At 42.0% G+C, this 24,243-nt stretch overlaps 1 protein-coding gene across 2 annotated transcripts; it reads right to left on the minus strand.

The window, feature by feature from the left end:
• Positions 1-1,416: 1,416 nt before the first annotated feature.
• Positions 1,417-21,913, minus strand: LOC139292652 (high affinity choline transporter 1-like). 2 transcript variants are annotated; one of them, XM_070915017.1, is made up of 9 exons: positions 21,648-21,913; positions 14,648-14,856; positions 14,389-14,502; positions 12,944-13,099; positions 8,227-8,375; positions 6,763-6,906; positions 6,329-6,482; positions 5,929-6,146; positions 1,417-4,651 (listed from the first exon to the last, which is right to left on the minus strand). In XM_070915017.1, exons 2-9 carry the CDS (start codon positions 14,829-14,831, stop codon positions 4,106-4,108), a joined length of 1,665 nt encoding a protein of 554 aa, XP_070771118.1. In that variant the 5' UTR covers positions 14,832-14,856; positions 21,648-21,913; the 3' UTR covers positions 1,417-4,105. The 2 variants fall into 2 exon arrangements, with proteins under 2 accessions (XP_070771118.1, XP_070771126.1); XM_070915025.1 differs by lacking the exon at positions 6,763-6,906.
• Between the last annotated feature and the right edge of the window lie 2,330 nt (positions 21,914-24,243).

Raw genomic sequence — 24,243 nt, forward strand, 5'->3', positions numbered from 1 at the left:
GCTGTTACTCTCCAGGAGCTTGCAGTGAAAAAGCAACTCCTTGGCAGAAAAACAGAAAAGACACTAGAGTCTGAGCTTGGTACTAATGTCAGTTTAAATCCACTCAATCAGGGATCCTCAACTTGCTTTGTGTGTATTTATACGTGTGGCTTGCTAGATATTTATTGATTTTGACAGACCAATTATGGAACTGAGACAGATGGACAGGCGCTTCACAGCCGGAGACGGAACGCCTGTAGTTGGTGTCCATCCGATGAATAATGGCACTGATCCTAGCTAACAGGTCATCAAACTGGGCCCTGGTCAGCCTCAAGTAGCGCTGGAAGCTGCAGTCATCCAGACGCAGTTTGTAGGTAACACGAGGCTAAAATTTGCTTCACGTTGAGCTACGTCTGAGCTAAATGCTAATGTCAGCATGCTAGTGTAATAATATATATATAAAGGTATAGCATTTATCGTGTTTACTATTTTAAGCATGCTAACATAGGTTCATTAACACTATGTACAGCTGCGGCTGAGGGGAATGTGAAGTAGAAAGGGAATTCGATTTGGTGGTGTCCGGTAACAAACCAAAGTATTTGACAAAGTGAAATGTTGATTTGATAATGATGCAAGATGAAAGGTCAGGGAATGATCAAAGATATTGCAGTTTGTCGTCAGGGGGAACATGAATGTCCATATTTCACTTAAAACCACAAATGTCAAACTGCTGGAGTGAGACTGTTATTAGGATGCATCACCTGGGAACCATGAATGTCCAAAATTTCATGGAAATCCATCTAATAGTTGTCGAGGTATATTTGTCTGAGTGTGTGTGTGTGTGTGTTACCAGCTGTACATGTTGTTCTCTCTGGGATCGTACACGCAGCCATCTCATGGAGAATGTGCAGTCTGACGGCTCTGAATGATTGGACAACTGAACTATTTTACAGACAATACCATTAAAACCCTTTGAAGTTAGAGCAAAGAGTGCAACACAAGATGGTTTCGCTACACACAGATTAAGGCGTATTATGTACTTTTTATATAATCTTTGTTTAACCTCCTAAGACCTGGCATCCACATGCGTGGACATCAAATTTTGGGTTATACCATGTTACTTAATTCTGCATATATGGAAATTCAAAATTGTCCCCGTATGCGGAACCACATCATGCCAAAAGATGATGCTTAGTTTTTATACTTATTAAGTCCCAATAAGCCCAAATAGCAAAGAGAAATTAAGATAGAGCTTGGGTCTTAGCAGGTTAAGTAGTGGTATTCTGTTTTTACTGCCTGCATGCTTCGAGCAGCTTGACCACCACTGACCTGTAAAGTTCTCTGAGTGTTTAGTAAAACTCATTTATATGTACAACTTGGGAGAACTCACGTGTTGCATGACCCATTACGATGATTTAGACAGCAAAGAAACGGTAATTTGGTTTCAGCCTTTATTCTGACAGAACATCACCCCATGGGGATTTACATTAATCGATTACAAAGTAGGACCTTGCCAAGTGGCAAGAGAGAACAGCCTTCACGAAAGTTCCATATATAGACATGCAATCAACATGCATAATAGTATAAAACCAAATACATATTAGGGGAAGATATAGCATAGAACTCACTACCAAATTATATTATGAAACTAACAACTGTCAGTGATGATGTTTGACTCCCCCTTCAAAAAGTGATGAAATGCTCAGATGACAATAGACATACAGTCCATTATCAAGTCGTTGCCTTCCTTCACTATATTGTGGACGACGGAGTTTTCTCTCATCAAATGACGTCTGGAGACATTATCTGGCAGGAGTGTTTGCTCTACATGGCTATTACTTTGACTCATCGACATGTAACATGTTTTTCCTGTGATATGTGTACAACGCATACCTGTTCACTGCCGCCCAGTTGATTTAAACACGTGTGAAGGAGAAATTACATTTAATGTTCTGCAAAATTTAAGGTGATTTTACTGTTTTACTTTAAACGCTGCTAACTCGAGATAAAATACACATTTGTGTTGTTCTTCTAAAAACTCACAATGCATAGCGATCAACTTTGATAAAAAATAAAAAGTAAATATACAAATCATGATTAGACTGTACAGTACAAGAGTATAATACAGGTAGAAACCACAATCATATAAAAAGGTGGATGCATTGTGTCCTGCATGCGTCCTGTTTTGAGACAGTTTGTTCTGTGCGATCAGTCTTTGGAAAGTGACATTCATACAGTATGCTTTGGATAGAAGTCAGAATCATAGGTTAAAGGTTTGTATACTTAAATCCAACATTACCAGTCCATGAGGTATTTGAACAGTGAGTATACAACCATTTGACGATGGCTATCAAATAACCGCTGACAGCGGAGTGAACCCAGTTTCCAGTGATATTAAAAGGCGACAGTATGATAGAGGAAGGCTTTCTCACTGACACTCATTAGCAGGAATCTCTTTCCACAACCAACTACTAAGTAGGCTCAGTACAACAAAACATACATTAAAAAACACAAGGGTCATTGAACAGTATGCTCTCTAACAAACTCTAGTCTTGAAAAGGGAGTAAAATTTGTACTGTTGTGAACCTTTAAAGTCTCAGAATCTTAGCTGCAAACATTTTCACCACTTCATCAAAAAATGATCCCACTGTAAACTACACCCCCGCGGACAGTATATAACAAAAACACAACTAAACAGAACAAAGTCTCTGACAAACTGAAAGGCACATCTCTCACACTGATGGATGGAGGAAAAACAAGGAGGAGGAATGGGTGAGGAGGAGGGAAACGAGGGATACGTCTGGCATTCTTTCTCTCCGTGCAGTTGTAGAAAACTGCTACATTCAGTTCTTTATCATCTGAGTATATTGCAGCTGAGGGGAATGGGCTTATAATAACTGCGGCATGCTGGGAGATTAACTTCTGCAGTTTCTATCTCTCCTTTCTGCTATTCAACAGGTAATATTAAATAGTCATTAGAAGAAAAGAGTGTTTAAAAGCTTGAAATAGTGTTTTTGGTTGCCGTGTGTGATTTTTCAATATAGCTTGCACAACAAAGCCACCAGCATTGCACTGCAACCCAACTCAGAGCAGTCAGACAGGGTGGGACACATTAGTCATCCATAGCTGGGTGGTCACAGTGTGGTTAAAAAAAAAAGAAAAAAGTGTTAAACTTGCTGGTGTCTACTGAGCAGTATCTGAGAGGTGGAGGTAAAAGGTGCTCTGTGAAAATGTACATGTAACTATAAACCTTCACATCTTAGATATGTTCACACAACTCTGATTGCCTTCTCCTTGCACACAGATTCAGGAGTGTGCTTTTGATCACAGTCGGTCAGTTTAAAATAAAATCACATTGGTGTATAAGCAACGATTGTATGTATCTAAGTAATATTTTAGAAGTTAAAAACTGATTATCTAAAATGAACTAGCAAGCCAAGAAGAATCACTGTATTAGCTTGAGGCAGCAGATCAACTAGAGAAAGGAAGAGACCAGATCACATTCAAATAAACCGTTAAATAATAAAATGTCTTTCACGAACGCGCCGTGGAACAGTGCAGAGCGTGCACTCGTTCTCTGGGCAGCATTTCTTTGTTCTGGTGTGAAAGTGAGCCCTGTCATGCTGCAAAGAGCCGCTAATCATTTACAGAGGTTCACACTGAGAGAGAAGCTAGGTGGACTTTCTGTACAGTACAGCGGCCCTGGGTGGAGCTGATAAATTATTATTCAGGATGATGAAGCGGGTGGCTTGTCGCAGTCCTGTTTTTCAGAGAGGCTATCTGCGTAATCTGTACAAATGCACAAGTCTGATCTTTATTGAGGAGTATCTAATGAATAAGAGGTATATGTTGTATTATTGTGAACATTTTTTCTCTCCAATGAATTTAAATGGCTTGATGATTGAACTTGCCTCTGGGTTCTTTGTGTGGATTGCATCCATTTCAGTGATATATATAAATATATATATGTATATATAAAAAATATCAGATCGCACTCTGCTAATGTAATTGGGTCATGTCATTGCTGCCAGCCTTTGCTGCTGTTCCCCCTTTGCGAACTCTAGCAGACGAACAAACATGTCCACCTACAGCCAGTGCCCGTCTCTCTCCCTCTTCGTGAGCCTGCTCAGCAGCTGGTGGTGGTGTCCAGTAGCTGCTTGGCCGCGGAGGCTTCTTCGTTGTCAGAGTTGGTCCTCTTGCCGTCCGCGGCTCTGGCTGTCGGTTTCTGCTTGCGCTTGATCTTGAACACATCCCACCTCTCGGACAGCAGGCCCTTGTTGAAAATGATTGACGCCAGCCAGGAGACGAGCAGAATGGATGCGAGCGAGATGACCATGATGGCGGTGCGGAAGGGGAAGAACTGGGTTAGCTTTCCCTCGGCGTCCAGCCGGCAACCGGGGAAGTGGATGGCAGGCGGGAGGCCAATGAGGGGCTCGCCGCTCAGGACCCTCAGGACGATTCCCATCATGTAGCCCACGGTGGCTCCGTACCCGTTAGACACCTTGAAGAAGAGGACGCAGACCAGCTGAGGGAACATGATGGTGTAGGACATGTCCACGCCCACAAGCCAGAAGACCAGGACGCTGCTGTCCAGGAAGGTGAGGGCAGTGCCAGCCAGACCCACCACCACCACTGAGATACGGATCACCCACTGCATCTCACGGTCTGACGCCTGAAGGAGTGGAGAGAAAGACAAGAAAGACAAAGAGAATTACATTCCATTTACACCTTGTTGTACAGCGTAAGCACCTCAGGATCATATGACTTCCCGGGCCAAGAGACCCCCTTACAAAGACACAGTACCCATAAGTTGCCGCACTATAAGAGCCCAACAGTGAAGTGGCTCATTATGTGGAACATTCCTTGTGGGTGAAATAATGAAATAGATCATTGTTATAAGAGAGCAAACATCATGAACAATACTCAGCCTGAAACAGTGTACAATGTGTACAGTATTGTAAAGTCAATAGCTACTTTGTTGCTGCCTCCAGCTTGTGTTGTGAGTACAGTATAGTGATAGAGTCTCTGGGCTGTACATGTCATTTTGGCTGCCCACACGAGACTTACTGAAAATAACACGCCTGTAGTGACCATCATCGTAGATTATTACTGTAGATGAAGGCAGATTTAAGATCCTAAAAGAGAGATAGCTACATTGAATGCATTTCATCAGTGGTTTAGCACTGATTCACTACTGCACAAAGTTCATCTTTCAGTCAGTGTTAAGTGAATATATTGCAATATTAGTCGTACAGAGTTTTTCTTGTCTGAGGAAAATGTTGATATTCTCAATGGCCCCATCTTTTCATTATGCCTTTGCATTTCCTGCATTACATTACCCGCTTGCTAGCATGCTAAATTGTTAGCTTCGGTGGATGAGGAGTCTTTTGGGGTCCATGTTGCCATTGCTTAGCAGCAGTGTTGTCACAACTTACCACTTGAACGCCAAGCATACGACATCATCAGGGTTTTCTTAGAGCAACAGAATACAATATACAATTGTTTTCACACGGTCCCTTTGACTTCAGCTGATAGAACCTGTTAGCTGCAGTTTTGTCTTTGAACATAAGAAGGTTTAACAGAGGACTATACTGCCCTGCAAAGCCATAATGCAGTACTTACATATTTGGTCAAAATTAAGAGCTGAATCAGAATTTTTGACATCTGTTTGAACAAATAAAAATTAGCATGCCATATAAATGTGCAGTTAATAAAAAACAGCGTGTAAAATTCTCCAACATCTTTAACGTAAACGTAAATGAGGCAATAGCTAAATTGAATTACTGCCTAGCTTATCAGAGTAGCAGTAACTGCCTTACAGTACAAAGAGCCTTCAAACTTCAAACCCTTTTTTCTCAACTTTACCATTTCTGTAGTTATTGTATAGTAATGTTGTGTTTTTTTCTTTAATATTTGGTTATGGACATACACACCATCTAAAATTCTCACCTGCTTCCTGATGATGTTCTTGTAGATATTTGAGGAAAACAATGAAGCTGAGGACAGAAGAGCTGAGTCCATGGAGGACATGACAGCAGCAGCTACAGCTCCGATGCCGATGACAGAGACGTAGGCGGGCGTGAGGTACTGCAGGGCGATGGGGAGGATGGAGCCTGCCTGGTCGCGCTCATATGGGGTGGGCAATCCATAGCTGGTTGAGTTCCAGTCTGGGAGGAAGAACAGTTGAATATTTGGATTAAGGAACCAAAGGAATGTTTGAAAGATCGACGGGAGGAAAACATGAATCAAGCAAGAAATGGGTTAAATGACAAAACAAGGCCAACACACACACTAGGCTAAGGACGGCTGGCATAAGAACTTTCCAGAGCTTTAAGGTAAGAGTGTGTACCTGTAGAAGCAGCTACAGCACCGACCAGCACGGAGGGGATACCCAGCACCAGGCAGAAGGCTGAAGAAGCGAAGCAGGTCACTTGAGCCTGGGTGTAAGAGGAGGCTGACAGGATTCTTTGGTAGAACGCCTGGTAAGCCAAACCGCCCAGAGCCTGACACAAACACACAGTTTAGACATGATGACAGCAATCAGTTTGTACAACAACAGGACAAGAAGGAACAATCCTCATTCCATCATTTTGCTGTTGTTGTGCTTGGCTGTTTGCTCCTCTAATCGAATAAGCCCATTTCGATTTAACTGCTGGGTTCAATTTAATTTAACTGCTGTGATGGCAGGAGTTATGTAAATACTGCATAAGCTGTGTATTAGACCACATTTAGTGCTGTCTGTGTGTGTGTGTGTGTGTGTGTATAATGACCATTCCCACTCACCAGCAGCATGAAATCGTCAAACCACTTGCCAGCCTCATCAAGCTCCACCGTGCCAACCCAGGGAGCCTGGAAGGTCTGGTTGTAGGCCGTCAGTGAGATGTCCACAGAGTGAGGGTTGGTCAACAGGAAAGGAACACACACCCACTGTATACACAAACACAAGGATACAGCTAATCTGATTATGGGCCCAGTGGGGGAAGATTTCAGTCTCTCTGTCTGAATCTGAACCTAGTGTTGGAGTTAAAGCTCCAGTGTCTGAGCGGTGTACAGCACTCTAATGTCACATTATGGTTAGCTTACATAGTTCTCATTCATCCAGAATTATCAGTATTTAGTTGACAGAATAATAGGACTCTTGATAGAATTTCATGGAAGTTCAACATCTTTAGTTCCTGGGCACTGGGCAAATTCCTGCTGCTGAAGATCATGTGGAATAATCAAAAGATCCAGAACAGCTATTAAATGGACCTTGTGGGGAGATTATTTTTAAGGTGAAGAACAAACTATTTACCTCAGTCAGTGTTTTGGCTAAGTGACCGTGTGCCCACCAGTCAGGGTTTGAGGTGTTAAGGAGTGAGAGTAAAAAGCAGCTTTAAGTAGCCCAGGCTTTTGCACTTTTGCACCAAAACCAATTAGTTCCAATAAAATCAGTGGTTTTGCTCCAAAGGGGCTTTGTAAATCTGAACAAATGTTTCGCGTTGAGTTGACCAATAGCATGTCATCTTGACAGTGCTGAACGGAGCCAGACAGTCCAAAATGGAGGAAGCTAGCTTCTAGCTTATTAGTTGCGAGTCAATTCAACAAATATGTCTTTTGTGAACAAGCTAATGAGCTTGCTAACTGACAGTTGGCTTGTTAAGTCATTCACTCTGTGATCTTTCATCCCCTTTTTAAATAACTCTTCATTGAATGAAATAATGCACAATACTGAGAACACAAAGCCAGGGGGAGTAAACAACACAGTACAGGGAAATAGAAAGAAGTTAAGAGAGCTGGTGTGGCCGATGTTCCTGGCTGGCTGCAGTGTTAGCAGTTAGCTCGCCTGCTAGATCAGTTCACCAAATAGGTCTGCAAGTTGTCCCTATGTCACCAAGTTTCCAGAACCACATATTTTGCAAAGATGTGTTAACTTTTTTGGACGGAAGGCATTTTGAAGACTAAGTGAAAGAAACTTCAAATAAACTTCACAGTTGCCAAACAAGCTAATGAAATCAGTACATGCATTAATTTAGCAGGTCATTTAATCATCTTAATAAGGTACAGGCTACCTCTGCTGGACTATATATTTGATCCCTCTATATTCTTTCATCCACTTGTTCCTACAATGTAGTTGAGTGAGTAATCTGATGGGACACGAGAATGATCTTCAACGTTCAATAGAAGAACGGAGCTGGAGCTCTAAGGTTCCCCGACATGACTGTTCAAAATGGCCGCTGCGTGAACGGGTCAATAGATGTTACGCACCAGACTGACAAAGATCAGGATGAGCTGGATGACATCTGTGTAGGCCACAGAGTAGAGCCCCCCCAGCAGTGTGTAGGTTATGGCCACCACTGAGGAGATGATGATGGAGTAGACGTAGGACAGGTCCAGGATCACACTCATAGTTCCACCTGGAACAACACAGCAGAGCAATGAGCATCGGAGGACTGACGTAGGCAAAAAGTCTTACAGCAAGTCGTCTAATGTACAGGCGTTGGTTGCTACAGATAGCTACATGCAGCTGCTTACTGTGATAGTTTAATCAGTGTTTTATTAATTAATTGTTTTATTAGGTTTACACTCTCTTTTAAATCTTTCTCTCACACAGACACACACATATACATGCATCCACTCTTATGTACTAATACTAATACTAATACTAAGATTATTGATAAGGTTTACTGAGAAGCTAGGCTATGACATTGTCTTGTTGTACTGTTCATGTCTTAATGCAGTATTTAAAAAACAAAAAACACTTTGACAAACAAATGACCATTTTACCAACAAAAAGCAAAACATTACATTTCTAGTCATTTAAGTCAAGTTATACTTAAGCATGGGTGGCTTTGGTTTAAACCTTTAAAAAGCATCCAAGAGCTTAGATAAAGCAAGAGGCCAACATAAAAGTGATAATGATAAAATTATAACCAACAGAACTGTACAGAAACACGTAACAGAAGCAGCCTATTGATTGTGACTCCAAAATATTCCTTTTTCACCCTCTTGGGTGAATTCTCACCCTTATTGATAATTCTTAAAGGGAAGATTTGCCACGTCTTGTGGATGTCCATTCAGTGTTGATGGCAAATGTGGTCAATCGAAGCATAGAATTCCTCAGTGTGTGCTATATTGACCAAACAAGCTGAGTACTCTTGCTGCAAAATCTGTCGTCCTTCTGGCACCTGCCGTCAAAGTGATGTAGTTTGACGCATGGAAGAACTCCAAACTACTTCAACTTGGATTTCTAGTCTTCGCCTGTGGATAGCCGCTCAAAAACGAAATTTGTTCTCTTCGCTTGTAAACTTGCTGTTTCCAACAAGAAAATGTCATCCCAAAACGTGCGTGTGTGATGAGGATACATTTTACAGTGTTTCGGCTGACTCAGATATTCAACTGTATTATGGCTGAAGAAATCCAGGAGGATTTGGCCGGCGGGGACCAACATGAGCTGCCAAGAGCAAACAGCGACTGGTGGTGCCTTTGCTCAAATAGCCCTCCAATGCCAATAGAAACTAAATCATTCTGCTGCAGTGAATATCAGCGAGGGCAGTTTTTGTTGGATGCTGTTGCCGACGGCAACCCCAAGAGCCCGTGTGTACGTTACTATGCATGAAAGTTTTACTTATACTAATTATTTCATATATAAACTGGGAAAGGCAACCAAGACCAGCAGGGCAGAGAGGGCAGATGACCACTGAGTGAGTATTTTTGTCACTTGACGCTGCTCCCACAGGCTGTGGCAATATTAGAATAATGTTGTAATATTGAGGGAAACTGTATGAACGTTAAGCCTCATTTGAAGCAAACTGAATAACGAGAGCAGCAGGTTGGGTGCCGGTAACTGTTTTTTCATGTTGCTTTTTGTGTAACTTTATACTGCAGTGCTAGCTCAGCTAGCGTTAGCTTTGATGTTAGCCAGTTCTGCCCCTCACTGTGTGTGTGTATGCAAGTTTACTTCATGGACACGGCCTGAAGGTAACGATATAGCTACGTGTATAAAAAGAAATGGTCAAACTGCAGGAATGCATTTCTTGGCAACTTTGTGTAACTTTGATTAGCTGCACTCAGCAGCTAGTTTACTCAGTGAGGGACAGCGTCAGAAGGTCGCGCGCAATGCATGCTGGTACATATAGACAGTGCTGGCACAGCGAGCAGGAGAGCTCAGCTTTCTCTGTCAATATAGCACGCACTGAGGAATTTTCTGCTCCAATTCAGTACATTTGCCATCAACACTAAGTGGACATCCACATAAAACGAGGCAAATTTTCCCTTTAATTAAGTAAAAAAATCAGGAAGAAGGTTAAAAGAGAAGTGTCTTCAAGTAGTGAAATAAATGTGTGAAAAAATGAGAAAACTGTATTTATAAGTAAATGTAAACAAGTGAATAAAAGTGAAAAAAATAGACATCATCTTGTTACTCAAACAAGGCAAGCAAAACGTCACTACCTTCACCGTCTCTTCTGCCACATTGCCAGGGTCCCCCCAGCCGCAGCCTGCAGCCACACCACAACAATGCCCTTAAACAGAGAAGTGTCAGATCGGCACCATCGATCGCCACTCACCACCCTGCTGACCTCTAACACCCCTACCGACCCCGCCACCCCTAAACCACCCCGTCTCCACTTCCTGTCTTCCCCACATATTACAGTTATTAACCACCTGTCCACACTTGGCACAGAATGCATCTTGTCGGCTCTAAATACATTTAGAGGTGGTCAGTGACGCAACCACAACGCACCGCCAAGTTGCATAACAAACCTTTGAACGAAAGGTACCATGTTCTTTTTCGCTCTTTGCTTTTATTTTGCACTTTTTTCTCATTTTAAGCTTTTCTGTGTAGCTTTCGCTGTGTTTTGTGTAGTTGCGTAGTAAACTGAAATGTTATCAGGGAAGAAAACACGAGATTGAGATGCATTCTGATGCCATGTGTGAACTGAAATCCATCTCATCTACATCTAGATCTGATCTGGATACACATCCAGATCGAACAGAGCCCAAGTGTTGTTGTTTGTCCTGTAACTTCACTGTATCGTAAATAATTCCTGGTTGGTCTGTTTTCCAGATATAGCACTAGATCTCTCATCTGTTCTGTGCTGAGCTGTGATATCCCCCTCCATGCTAAATTTAGGGAAGGGAAAGGTGGAAGGAGATTCAGGGGCCTCTGGGACTTAATGGGCAGCACCAGGGATGGACAGAGGGAAAGAGCTGCCTAAATACCCCTGTGTTGTTTTTAGATCCTTGTCCCACTTTCAAAACTCATGCATGTGCTTGCGTGCACACACACACACACACAGAAGTACACCCTTTGCAACCTTTCTGTCCTGTCCCTGATTCCTTCCCGGCAGAAATTTGACCATGACTGTGTACTGTTGATACTAAACAGCAAACTGACAGCACATGGACAAGTGTGTGTTTTAAAACTTAAATCCTTTCTGGCACTGAACGACCACACACACACTTGCTCAAGCAGACCATGAAGCTCAGTTTATACATACACATACACACACATAAACAGTCTCCCAGCAACAACGCCCCTGTGCGTCAAATGCTCAGCACACTCTCTGGAGTGTCAAGTGTTTATGTGTGTGTGCGTGTGATGCCAAACGTATTCATAACTGTTCCAGAAACAACGACAGGAGGTTCTACTGAGGAGTGAGGGGTCCCCTAACTCTATATTGATTTAATAGGTTTGGACAAAATCGTCCGAGGAACATTCCTGCCTCCCTACCAGTCCTTTTGTGGAGCGTCAGCACTGCATACAGCGCTACCTTGGTGACTCTGACACTGTCAATGGATTTCACGGTTTCCCTTCAAGTCTTGTTTAAACCTCTTTTTACACACAGAAATGAAATGATAATTCATTTTGTAACTCTACCCTCTGTCAATCAGTCTGAGCCTTGGCACAAACAATGGAAACAAGTCTCTAATGACACAACAATCTGGTTTGAATAATTGATCACCTTTCACAATCAACAGGCTGCTCGATGTTTAACCCCCTTTTTCAAATAACACTGGAAAAGAAAACAGCGTTAAAAACACACGAGAAAACATTATTACACACACACACACAATCTTTCACGCACATTCACACTGTAGAGCACACGCACACATGCATCCACTATCAAAGTGCATAAACAAACACAAACACACACACACACACACACACACACACACATACACACAATTAAATGATCACTTACAGATTAGAGAAACAACAGTAAAAACAATAGTGTCAAATGTAGTAGCTTCTATTTAAATAACAGTACCATTACATAAACAACGCTAATTATAGCACAAGGAAACACTTTAATAATAATCAAATAAGTCATCTTGTCATCTGTTTTCCACACTACACAATAATAATCCACATAAATAATAATGATAATAATAATAATAATAATCCACCGCAGCAGTCAGTTATTTTTAGTGACTGACCCTGAGCATTGTGCTGATAATGCTATGCTTTCACACATATAGATATCCAAAGCTTGACAGGCCAGCTGTTCCTAATTATATTTGCTAAGTTATAATTGGACAATTGCTGTATGAAAGGGGGATAGCGAATGGTCAATTTCCTTTGACTTTTTCACAAATATTGTGTCATTTATATAGTGTTTTTTTTTTTTTTTTACTTAATATATACTTCTTGTTACAACATTACAACTATTTATCTACTGAACCAAAGCAGCAAAACATAGTGTGGACAAACTAACAGAAACGCCTGACAACTGAAAAGGTAATCCAATATAATGGCTCAGAAATAAACTGTGATGATTGATTGTGTCAGAGGGAGTTCATTTATAAAGCTACAGTCTGTGGTGGTAGTTTTATTATGTTGTCAGGTGTCCCCCGAGCTGCTTTGCTTCTCTAGTGTTTGTGCACATTGTGTACCCAGATCTGTGGGTGCCTGCATGATTGCATAAGTATGTGCGTGCACACATTATAGTGTCAGACAGTTTTACAGTGTGAGGTAACATACCCAGGCTGACGAGTGTGCGTGCCACCCACAGGACATCGGCCACCAGTGCGGGAAAGATCAGCGCACTGCTCAGAACGTTCCCATACTTCTGTTGGAAAGGGTCCATCATTGTCACGTACTTGTTCTCTCTCATAGGCTTGGCAAAGAAAAAGCCACCTGGAGCAGGAGGAAGGGATTAGCATAAAACCACAATCACGCTCTGGAAATGATGAAGCCATCAGTTTTAAAACATGGCCATATTTCTATCATTCAAACACCCAAATGAGAGAGAAAGGAAGAAGAGGAAGAGGGTGAGCTGGACATAACAAGTGTGTGTGAACAATAAGAAAAACAAGTGTTCCTTCCAGATAACACAATAAACACCTTCAGCTGAACTCATGGGTCCACTTGGCCAACAATGCACAAGCAGAGCGGGGAATGTTATATTTCCTGATCAGGGACTGGAGTTTCCAGTTCTCATTACTCTCACACCACGCAGGCCGTTGTGACATTGGGGCCCGAGCGCTGATGATTTCACCTGTTGCAAATGTTTACAGACGACCACTGAGTTTGTCAGTTTGATGAATTCACGAGTGGGCGATCTAAGTCCCTGGGGGAACTCATCCCTTTGCACCTGTTGCCTCAAGTTACAATCCTTAACTGATTTCTCATGGACCTATTTTTAACGTGAGTGACACTTTTATTGGTGCGTGGAGTCAGATGGGGGTTGGGGGCATGGGAGCTACGTTACTGGTCAACAAGTCTGTGAAGTTCATTTTTATATTGTATTTAATAAACTGTGTGTAGAAACTTTGGGAAACTTAACTTTACAGTTTTCCTGAAGTGGTTTGATTACTGCGGTTATAATGAAAATATTAATCCTATATATGCTTGTGTTTGTTGCTAAAATACTAATACTTCAAATTACATTGTTGCTAAGCTAAGTACCAAGTAAGAGTGTCACCATCCCACATGTAATTCATCAGCTATTGAGTGTAAAACAAGGGATGCTTTGAATGTTAAATGTTGACATTTTTCTCCTCCAAACCTGAGTCCCGACCTCACAAAGATTTTACGGAAAAAAAGACCAAAGTCTGTTTTCAAGTGAGGCTCCAGTGTGTGAATGTTACCCGCAAGTGTGGCAAGTTCCTGCCAAGCACTCATTTTACTGGCATTTACTGGTGCTTGCCAGACCCTGTATTCAAGACCATTACACTCTGAGTACAAGACTATCTATGTTAGGCTGCATTAAGTTCATGTCTATTTTCTCACTTGTGTCCATTTAAATATTTAATCCTGCAAGGTGAGGATAATGTGCACCATTAAATCAATGTAATCAGCACGGCTGTATCCGATTACTCGGCCCAGATCAGTTAACATAATAAAAAAAGAAGATGAAGACAGTAGAGGGAGGTCAGGGTTCATGGTTCAGGGTTTAAAGCTTGGGGGTCAGTGGTGCTACTCACCTAAGAAGAAGGTCAGGACATAAGGCACAGGCATGAGAGCCCACACTGCGCCTAGTGTTGGGTTGTATGTTGCCTCAGCTATACCGAGGATGAAGCCTCCACCCACCCATGTAGCTGCAGAGAGGCAAACACATATTAACACCACCACTAGACCAAACATAAATGATTCAAATATTTAATGTAAATAACTATTTAATCAACACATTAGAACAAATCAGTTGATTGAAGTGTTCAGTTGAACTGAACCCCTTTTCTTTACCAGTAAGAGTGAAGATGCCGACTAGCAAGTTGATGTTGCGTCCGGCCAATAGCGTTATCTCCATGCCATCTCCTGAGCACTTCTTCTCCTCCCTCTTGGAGCGCATGGACGCCCAGATGCCTGTGCCCAAGATCAGCAGGTAGAACGCTGCCATCACCACCAGACCCGGCACATTGAGAGACATGCTGAACCACTTCTGTGTGCGCTTCCTGTTGAGAGACAGAATAAAAAAACATGACGATTTGAGTTGCTAACAGCTAGAAAAAGAAATATGCAAATGCTATTTGAAACACTATAACGTACAGTTCAAAAATGCACAAACAAAATCGCATTACAATACATATTCATATTTACTGTTTGGGTAAAAGATATTCGAGGACTGCAGGACAAGGGGGGCTGGGGAGGCAAGTTTGCACAAATTCAGGTGTCATCTAAGATGATTCTGACAAACAAAAGGTTCATTCATCATGTGCAGAAAGCTATTAAGCTCATATGATAAACAATAATGAATAGAAAACAGCAGCAAGTATTCAAATCAATAAACAGAGGAGGGTGAGTGAGATGGAAAAGTAACTCTATGCCTTCTTAAAGAAAGGAAGTGAATAAAGAAAAGGCTGCAGTGGAAAAAAAGAAAGCAGCAGCAGCATCTCAGATGACCTGGTTCTGCTTGCTTGGCAGACGGGGAGATGGGGTGAGGAGAAGAGGTGGAGTGGAGGAGGAAGAAGAAGGGTGGGGTGGGCAGACGAAAGGATAAAGAATCGAAGAGGCGAAAGGGGTCTCACCATAATACTTGGCAGCACTGACAAAGATGGCGGACAGATGTTGTCCCCCGTCTTCATTGGTTGGGCGGCCCAAGTTTCGACCCCAAACATCAGGAAGTGAACACAACTCAGAGCCACGTTAGTGTGTACACATGTGTGTCTATGTGTGTGTGTGTGTGTGTGTTACTGTAACTGTGCATTGGGAAGATGGTTTTCTAAAAGAAGGACTAAAAGATGAGAAAAGCCTTTGCATCTATAAAAAAAAAAGCGTTAGTCTTGAACTGCTGGTTTGCACCTACTTGCACCCACTTCTCTGCACATTAACATGGCTAATGTTGACTACACTGCAGCAGCTGTGTTAATGCAGTCCAGGAAAGTGAAAGACTCAAGACACGTTTTCTATCTAAAATATCACAGTAAGGCAGCTTCTTAGAAAAACGTTTTCTTTATTATAGACAGAAACTCATTTATAATAAACAAAGCCATCATTGTCATGGTGAAAAACAAGACATGGCCCCCGCCCAACGTAGTGAAAAACACATTTGTTATACAAAAAGCTTTGGCTCGAATCAGAAAACTCGAGGAAGAAAGAATGTATGTATATCCACTTGGGAGAAGAGGGAGAGGAAAAAAAGGGAATGTTTGTGAAAGGAATGGACTGAAAGATACGGGTACCAGTTAAATGTGTGTGTGTATGTGTGTGTGTGTGTGTGTGTGTGTGTGTGAGGGTTTATGTGAGGGCATGGAAGGAATGGGTGAGGGGCTGGGGGGGGGGGGGGGGGGGGGGGGGGGTTGTCTCTGTGCCAAAGTCAACAAAAGCCTGAAAAGCTCAGGCCCATATGTGTTTTTTTATGAGTTATGTATGTGTTTGTGCACACTGTTGCAGCCTTTACACACCAAACTGCATGTTGTTTTGTTCGATTATAGTACTGATATTTTATGGCACAAGACATATGGGTTCAAAGAAAACTAAGACCTGCACTCTTGCCAGTACCAGTACACTTACAGCTAATGGTACTGCGGGGTGTCAGGAACACTGGGAGATAAAACATAGGAGTAGAAACACAATCTTTATATTGAGAAACTATACATTTTCTCCACAACATTTCAGAGCTACTTTATGAACTTATCTAGCAAGCAATACACAGAAAAGACACTTCACTGTGTGATACACAACTGGCAGTACACAACAACTAGATGAGCTCCAACTCACCCGTATATTAACCTCTGAGAGAACAATAATTGTTTGGAACCATTCCAGGGACTCGTGAATTTTTTACGGGGCTTTATGTAATGAAAAGGGTGGCAGAATTCTCTGTGGGCTCCCTCTTGTAAAATAAAGGAACATTTGAGAAGGAACTGAGGACACCATGTCCCAGTCCCATGAATTTCGGAGACATTTGCTCTTGAGATGTTTACCCTTTAGTAACCCACACCAATTCTGAATTTATGGACAACACACGTCACCCTTAATTGTTGTTTAATATTTCCTTGTTTCCATAAAGCTGCCTCGATCAATCTTTTAGTTGTATGCCCAGTTTTTTTATCAGCTATCACAGTCCAGACATGTTTTAGTTTTTAACAGTATGTAAGATATTTCACAGAGCGCAGTCAGGCCTGGGGTCCGTCTATAGAAATATGCACGCTATGCACGCCTATGACCTATTTTGGAGTCTTATTCGTATTATGTGTCTCCCTCCCTCACTACACACTTGCACAAACACACACTTGTGTGATGATTGTGATCTCCATAAGGACCTGGCCATTGCTTGTGATCTGCCTTCCCTCAGTGAGGCTGGATGTACTCCCGTTACTAACCTCTGGTCCAAACGCAACACAGGGAAAATGCATTATTTCTAATTTTCAGTCACACTTCATTTACCTTGCCATACACTAAACGCTCCATATTTCCAGCAGTTATTGAAGGTCTGGATTCAATATAAGCTGAATTTCTCCCATATTTGCATCCTGAGCCAGATCAAGAAAATGTTTGACTGAAAGGATGCCAAGTTAATATTTATGCCATGTGCGCTGAAGGCAACTTCCAACCAGGCAACAAAACTCTCACTGCAGCAGAGTTAGAGAAAGAGTCAACAAAACCTGATGGGTGTTCCTTTTAAAGCGCTCCAAACAGGTTGGCTAATGCATTGATGTCCAGAGTCCCAGAATTCTTTGATTTGGTCAGAATAATACATCAAGTAAGTAGGTAATTAAGGAGCTTTGCCTCAGACCTTAAAGCCCAAATATGGCAAACAGCATCTCATCGCTGTCACTGTCACATCATAGTCATGCCTTTATGGTCCATACCAGAGCATGAACCATGTAGACATGGTTTGGGGGGTCTGTGTCATTCATTTACTTTTGGTATTCGTTTGCTAGAGAGAACCAATGGCAAGACTGTGGTCTGTTTCTAAGATTTCACCAACAATATTGTGAGAATACGTCTGTTCTTTCAAACTCTTTGCACTTTGAGTGGTTTCCCTGCAAGGCAGACTGAAGACGCAAGCAAATACACAAGTTTTGAAGCAAAAATGTGATGATTCAGTGAAGTCTCCCAGTGCATAGATTGAGGGTTTTCCACATTTATGTAAACTACGCTTTGGAGTGACTTTAAAGATGACTGAGAATAAACTTTGGAGTCAAAAGTCAGATGTCAGGGTCACCTTTTTAGCCACAATATTAAATCATCTGGCGACATCCTAATCTGTTACCAGAAAAGTGAAAGACGAGGATGCAACACAAGAAGCTCGGAACAGTAGAAACCAGAAGTGGTTTACTTCCATGTTCAAAGCCACCTGACTCTGGGATCTAATGACACTTTTTGCCACAGATATCATTAAAGGCAAAAGAAAAAGACACAGAAGCAAGAGACACAACACACCTAACAAGGTCATGAATATGAATACATGCGCAGTGCTCGATGTGAGGTGTGTGTGTGTGTGTGTGTGTGTGAGTGGTAGAGGAGAGCATTCAACTTTACTCTCCTGCCTCCAAATTGGTCTCTGGTATCCGGCCAACATTATCAGTTGGCTAAGCACATGTTTATCTCTGTCTGACTTGCACGCATGCACGCACGCGCACGCACGCACACACACAGCAACAGGGCTTGAAAGAAACCTGTAATAGCCCTTTTAATAACCTCTTTCACACAAAGAAATGCTCAATCAATTACATGCATCAGCGTTAACACCTGGTAACTTTCCGTAACTCCTCCTACGAGGCTCAAGCACAAATGCAATGCAGGTAGAATAACAGCCACAAGGGTAGAGCTGACGTTTCTGAATATATCTACATTAAATTTGCATGTTGTGCCGCCTCTGTAAGATCCCCCTACGTTTTAAATTGTCAAAAAGCAATAAAAAATAAGAAGAACTACAAAAATACAACTAAACTTTGATGCCTTACTGATTTTCCGGCTAGGCAATGTATTGAAAATGTATTTTAATGTAATGTACAAGGTGCCTTGACAACTATTTGTTTAGTAAACTTTGCCTTGAACTTCTTTAGTTCATGCTGGGGATGATCCGCACTTTACGGTCACAATAGTTTTGGACTGGGTGATCGCTTCTTCACTGATCCTCATTCAAACAGAAATATGGAATACTTTAAGACAGGTGAAGGTTTTGAACCCTATTGGTGTATGTATGAGGCTAGGATTAGCAAGCAGTCGCCACTTAAGCAACTTATTTGACTGTAAATGTCTTGTACGAGGAGTTCTCCCACAGTACAACACTTGAATAAATCTAATGCTGACAGTGGATATGATGCAGGTTTGACACTGCCTAATGACATTTGAAGGCCTTTTGCCGAAGGGAGAATGTAACCTTTGGCTGTGAGAAAGCAGGCGCAGGATTTGTTGCCTCTGATGTGAGTATCTTTGGACATGAGTGCTCTCTTTGTCTAAATATGCCATGTGGCATGTGGCACCTCTTTCATACAGGTGCAGAAGTGTATCTTGGCACTGACGCAGCTACAACACTCTTTCTACGAATACAGCCCCCCCCATCCCCACACCTCCTCATCTCCCTGCCTTTCAGTACTTTTCCATTCAGACTGACTCTTCTGACGACTGTGTGATTCTCCACCTCCACACGTTTACAGATTTTATCATCTGCTTTTAGCGGGTGGCACTGAACTGACGGTAGGTAACTTTCACTACAAATCTACTCGTGTCCGTGCACATGCACATCCACACGTTATAAGGCTGTAAGACTTCAGGTTGATGTAGAGTGCCAGTGAAATGTGACCTCGCTACGCTCCAGACACCAGCGTGTTGTCTTTCACAGAGAGAGAGGGGAAGAAAGTGAGAGGACCAACGGAGAGATCTTCTTCTCCTTTGTCAAAACCCCCTGTCTTTAGTCTTAACATGGACTGACTTCCACTGCAGATATTAGTTCTCTGAAACAGATCCAGCCTCGATTTAGAACGTGTCTGGGAAATCATCCATCAAGACTTAACAAGCAGAACAAGAACCAAGACAACTGCAAAGAAGAGACGGCAGTAAACTGTAAACAAATTAAAAATAAATTACTGCTGCTCCGTGGGTTTTGAAAGGGACTGAACCAACAAGAGCATTCAGTCTTTTCTAACACATTGGCTGTTTGCTGAAAAATTCTCCTACATATTTAAAATCACTCATGTAACTACACTGAGTATCTGTATATTCTAAATCTAAAGTTACATGCCGCTGCAGGGACGAGCATTTTGATGGGCAGGGCACTCCCCACCCACAAATTCTCTACTCCACCTCGATGTCGCAACACCATTCATAATGAGACAAGGTGCCTTGTTCAAACACTTTATTCCTTTAAGAAACCACGAATTTGACATGTTTTCTAGACCAGTTCAGTCACAATGGATCAAGATGTACAAGAGCCAGAAGAATTATTATTATTTTTTAGGCCAATAAAAAACTGATTTCAGGTGAGAACAATTCAACTATTCCATATATTCGGAATGGAAAAAATGGACCTTTTCTAGCGATATTTAACACCAGAGTGGTACCAAAATTGCACAGAGCCACTGATATGCATGACAAACTGTAACACACCCAGCTGAGCCACTCTACTCGCAGCGCAGACATGTTCAGTTTAGACCACAACAATCCCAAACCGTTGTAAACGCCCAAAAGCTTCTTTAATGACAAACGAAAATTGCGGAAAAGCCTAGTTTAGAAAATGTGTCTATTTTTTGTTGATACTGGTGTACCTTTCCCTCATTATGTGAATTGAAAAATAATAATAATAGCCTAATACAATTAACACCAGCCAAGAGGGTACTGTGAGGCGGGGGCATCAAAGGTTGGGCGGGCAACAAAAGGATCTGTCAAAAGTACATGTTGAAGAGATTATAGGCAAATTAAAGCTAATCTCTTCTTAGAGGGAGCTGCTCCCTCAAGGCGCTGTCATGAGGAGGTTTCAGGGTGAGGCAGCCCACAGGGATGATGACTTTGATTAAGGTGGGGGAACGATTTGAATGAAAAAGAGAAGAGAGGAGGAAGTGACCGTGACAATGTCAGACCGAAAGAGTTTTTTCCCCCGACGTAGTGAATTGCCAGGAAATACCCCCATGAAAACCCCCCCACAAATATTGTTGTCACAGAAGACCGGCAAATTACAATAAACGTAATCTACAGTGCCGTAGATTATAGGACATATTCAAAATGAATGACAGCAATTGCTCACTGCATCCTATATCTGAAATATCATTTAGTTATACAAGAGTTAGTGGAGTCTCAATACAAACATATTTTTCATTGCAGTTTTCCAACACAGTATTTCTTCAAAACAAGATATAATCATTAAAACTGAATCAAAATATATGTTCATTACTCTGAATTAGTCTATGTACTGCAGTCTGACCATTGTCTCAGCCTCCCCTACTCCATTCTCAGACCAAATGCAGTGGAAAATTACAGCTTTATCAAAACCATTGATAGAGAGAATACAGAAAACAAAGATAAGCAGCTGTAGTCACAGAAGACAAACCACAAGAGCCAATTTGGCACCGCAGCAGTGAACCCTCAGGGCTATTTCTAGGACAGGCATGACAGTGTGTCCCAACTTGACTGAGCTTAAATAGCTTTACCAAAGACAAATGCCCATATACTATACATGCACACAGATGGAAACACTACAGGAGATTCAAAGGTTCAGAAGTAAATAACATGACAAGAAAGAATATTTAACAGACTGAGAACAGGACTCGTAAGTGAGCATATTCAGTGATTGAATACATACCTAGGGTTAACGGTACGTGTCAGTTCTTAGTGACGATGTGAAGAGGGGATTATTCTCACAGGACAGAGAACTGGCCAGGTGATAAACTCAGTCCAGGAGGAGCAAGACTCATGAAACACTCATCCACAGTGTTGGGGAGGGAAAGAGACTTCCAAGAGTTGGAGGGCAACGCAAAGAAACAACTGCTGGTCTTCAATCTCTTACACTTCAGAGGGTTAAAGAAAAAAACAAAAAGCAGTCTGAGTTCGAGTTGATGCCCAAAGCTCATCAAGCAGGTTGAACGACGAAGGATGGAACTCTCTAGAATCAGCAGAGCCTTCCCCTGGTTTTAAACCTCACAGGGTGGGAGGGGTCAGGCAGGATACCAAAGGAGAGGGAAGCTGCCACTACTGCCACCTGATTGGTGACTGCGTCTGTGCTCTGGTCTGTAGCCAACTAGCTGTGTTCAGAATGCAGGGGGGCAGGTCAAGTCCCTGTTTAGTTTTGGTCCACATGAGGATGACAGGGCGGCACTGGCACATCCAGGGCCACCACTCCCCCTTCCTCTGTGAAACTCTGCCTCCCTCCAACTCAAGCATCTCTCATTCTTCTCGCTTTTCCCCCTCTCTCTTCAAATTGCATTATTTCCTGCAGCTTCTCTCATCACTACTCCCCCTTTCTCTACTTCCACCCATCAGAAATGACTCACTGCACCTCTCTATCTCTCACCTCCCTGCTGTGTTTCACAGCGACTGTACAGCCAGTGTGACAGATGCCACCAGGATCCTCACACGCCTGCAACACATGCAGAAAAACAAATCTCCTTCTCCAGGCTGTCCCAGTTTTTTTCTCCTTCAGTTTTATTAGTGTGTGCTCATGTGTGAGTGTGGGCGCGCACAACTGCCTCCTTGCCCAGGACTTCCACAAAGCTTTGCTTGTTCTGTCCATATGGTTTAGCGTATCAACCATTTAGTAAATATCATGGGAGGAACCAGACAGAACATTTGGGGCAGCAGAAGTTGCAGTGAAGAAATTAGTTTGACTTTGGTTAAAAATAGACAGAAAAATAAAAACGCTGTGCTCATGTTTGCGAGCTCCCTCCTCGATATAAAATGATTTAATTTTGAACGTGAGTATATCAAAGTCTGCCCAAATGCTATAAAGGCATCTTGGTCCAGGTGAAACCAAATGTCAGCTATTTGTCACACACGGCCTCAAAGTCAAATATTTTCAGACGGTTTTCACATATTCTCACACTGGTGGGGAAAGATGAAACCACTTCACGTTCAACAAACCTGACGTGTGAATTCTTCCATAGTAGCAGAGCGACAACACCTCAGTGCAGCTCGTCATTCAGCTGCCAGCCTTCACAATAAACACAGATCAAATGTACAAAGCACCGCAACATCAATAAAAAGTTGTTAAAATGACAATTGTGCCAAGCAAACTAACAAAAAACATATTTTAAGACCCATTTTTATAAGCTGGTAAAGATCACGAGATCAAAAACCAGCATCCTGTTTTTTTTTTTACAGACGCTGAAAACAGAAAGTCATAGCTGACTACCACTGGGAATTTCAACGCCACCTGTCAACCTCATCTCCTGCTCTCGTCTTCCCTCAATTACAAACATTAAGCGGCTCGATCCAAACCTTTTCCTCCTCTGCTTTCTTTCCCTCACATCGAATCAACAAAGAGATCATATGTGCAGAGCTGAGGTGACGCTGTCTCTTTAAGAGTCCCCTTCCTGTACTGAGAAAAGCTCAGGAACTCTCTGCTTTGAGAGTGAGAGTGAGAGTGTGTGTGTGTGTGTGTGTGTGTGTGTGTGAGTGTGTATGCATTCAAATATAATCAGTCCTCTCCTACACTGCTCTTTCTATTTGTTTGTCACTTTGCATTCCTTTACATATCTACTCTCTTGCAGGTAGGACCGGTTCCCATCGGGTTCCTTTTAAAGTCTGTAAAAGACAGAATCACAGGGCAAAAAGTGTTTCTATAGATAGATAGATAGATAGATGGATAGATGGATAGATGGATAGATACTTAAGTAAGTTGAAGTAAGTTGTGTAAAATGAATGTAATAAGTTATCAGTTACAAGAGATGTATTACACTCTTTTTTCTCAAGCTGTGGCAAACTATGCGAGGTACTTTTACAATTATGTATTACTGTTATTACTGCATAACAATATTAACAGGTAATCATAATTACTATTGTCTTTAAATATTTGCTTTACATGCTCATTTCTAGTTAATTCTAAGTATCTTAAAACAGAATCTGCCTGAAAACTAACAGCCATTATGGGGTAAAACAAACCTACATAAAACACTTTGACACACACTAACATTTTGCTGAAAGGTGAGGAGTTTGCATCTCTGCACACCTGTATGTATGGTACCACCAACAGTTGCTGGTTGTTGGAGACTGGCGGCTCTCACAACCTGAGGCACACATATGACAAACCTAGCAGAGACCATATGTATGCCAACTGGTTGACAAGGAACATGGAGAAAAATGAAAGAATATCCCACCATCAGGGGTGAAAGTTGCTATGTCCATGTAGTCTCCAACGCTCACATAGGAAGTTTCACCAGGGCTCCTGGTGGAAAACATCTGGA

The sequence above is a fragment of the Enoplosus armatus genome, chromosome 2, assembly GCF_043641665.1.
Source record: "Enoplosus armatus isolate fEnoArm2 chromosome 2, fEnoArm2.hap1, whole genome shotgun sequence".
Lineage (NCBI taxonomy): Eukaryota > Metazoa > Chordata > Actinopteri > Centrarchiformes > Enoplosidae > Enoplosus > Enoplosus armatus.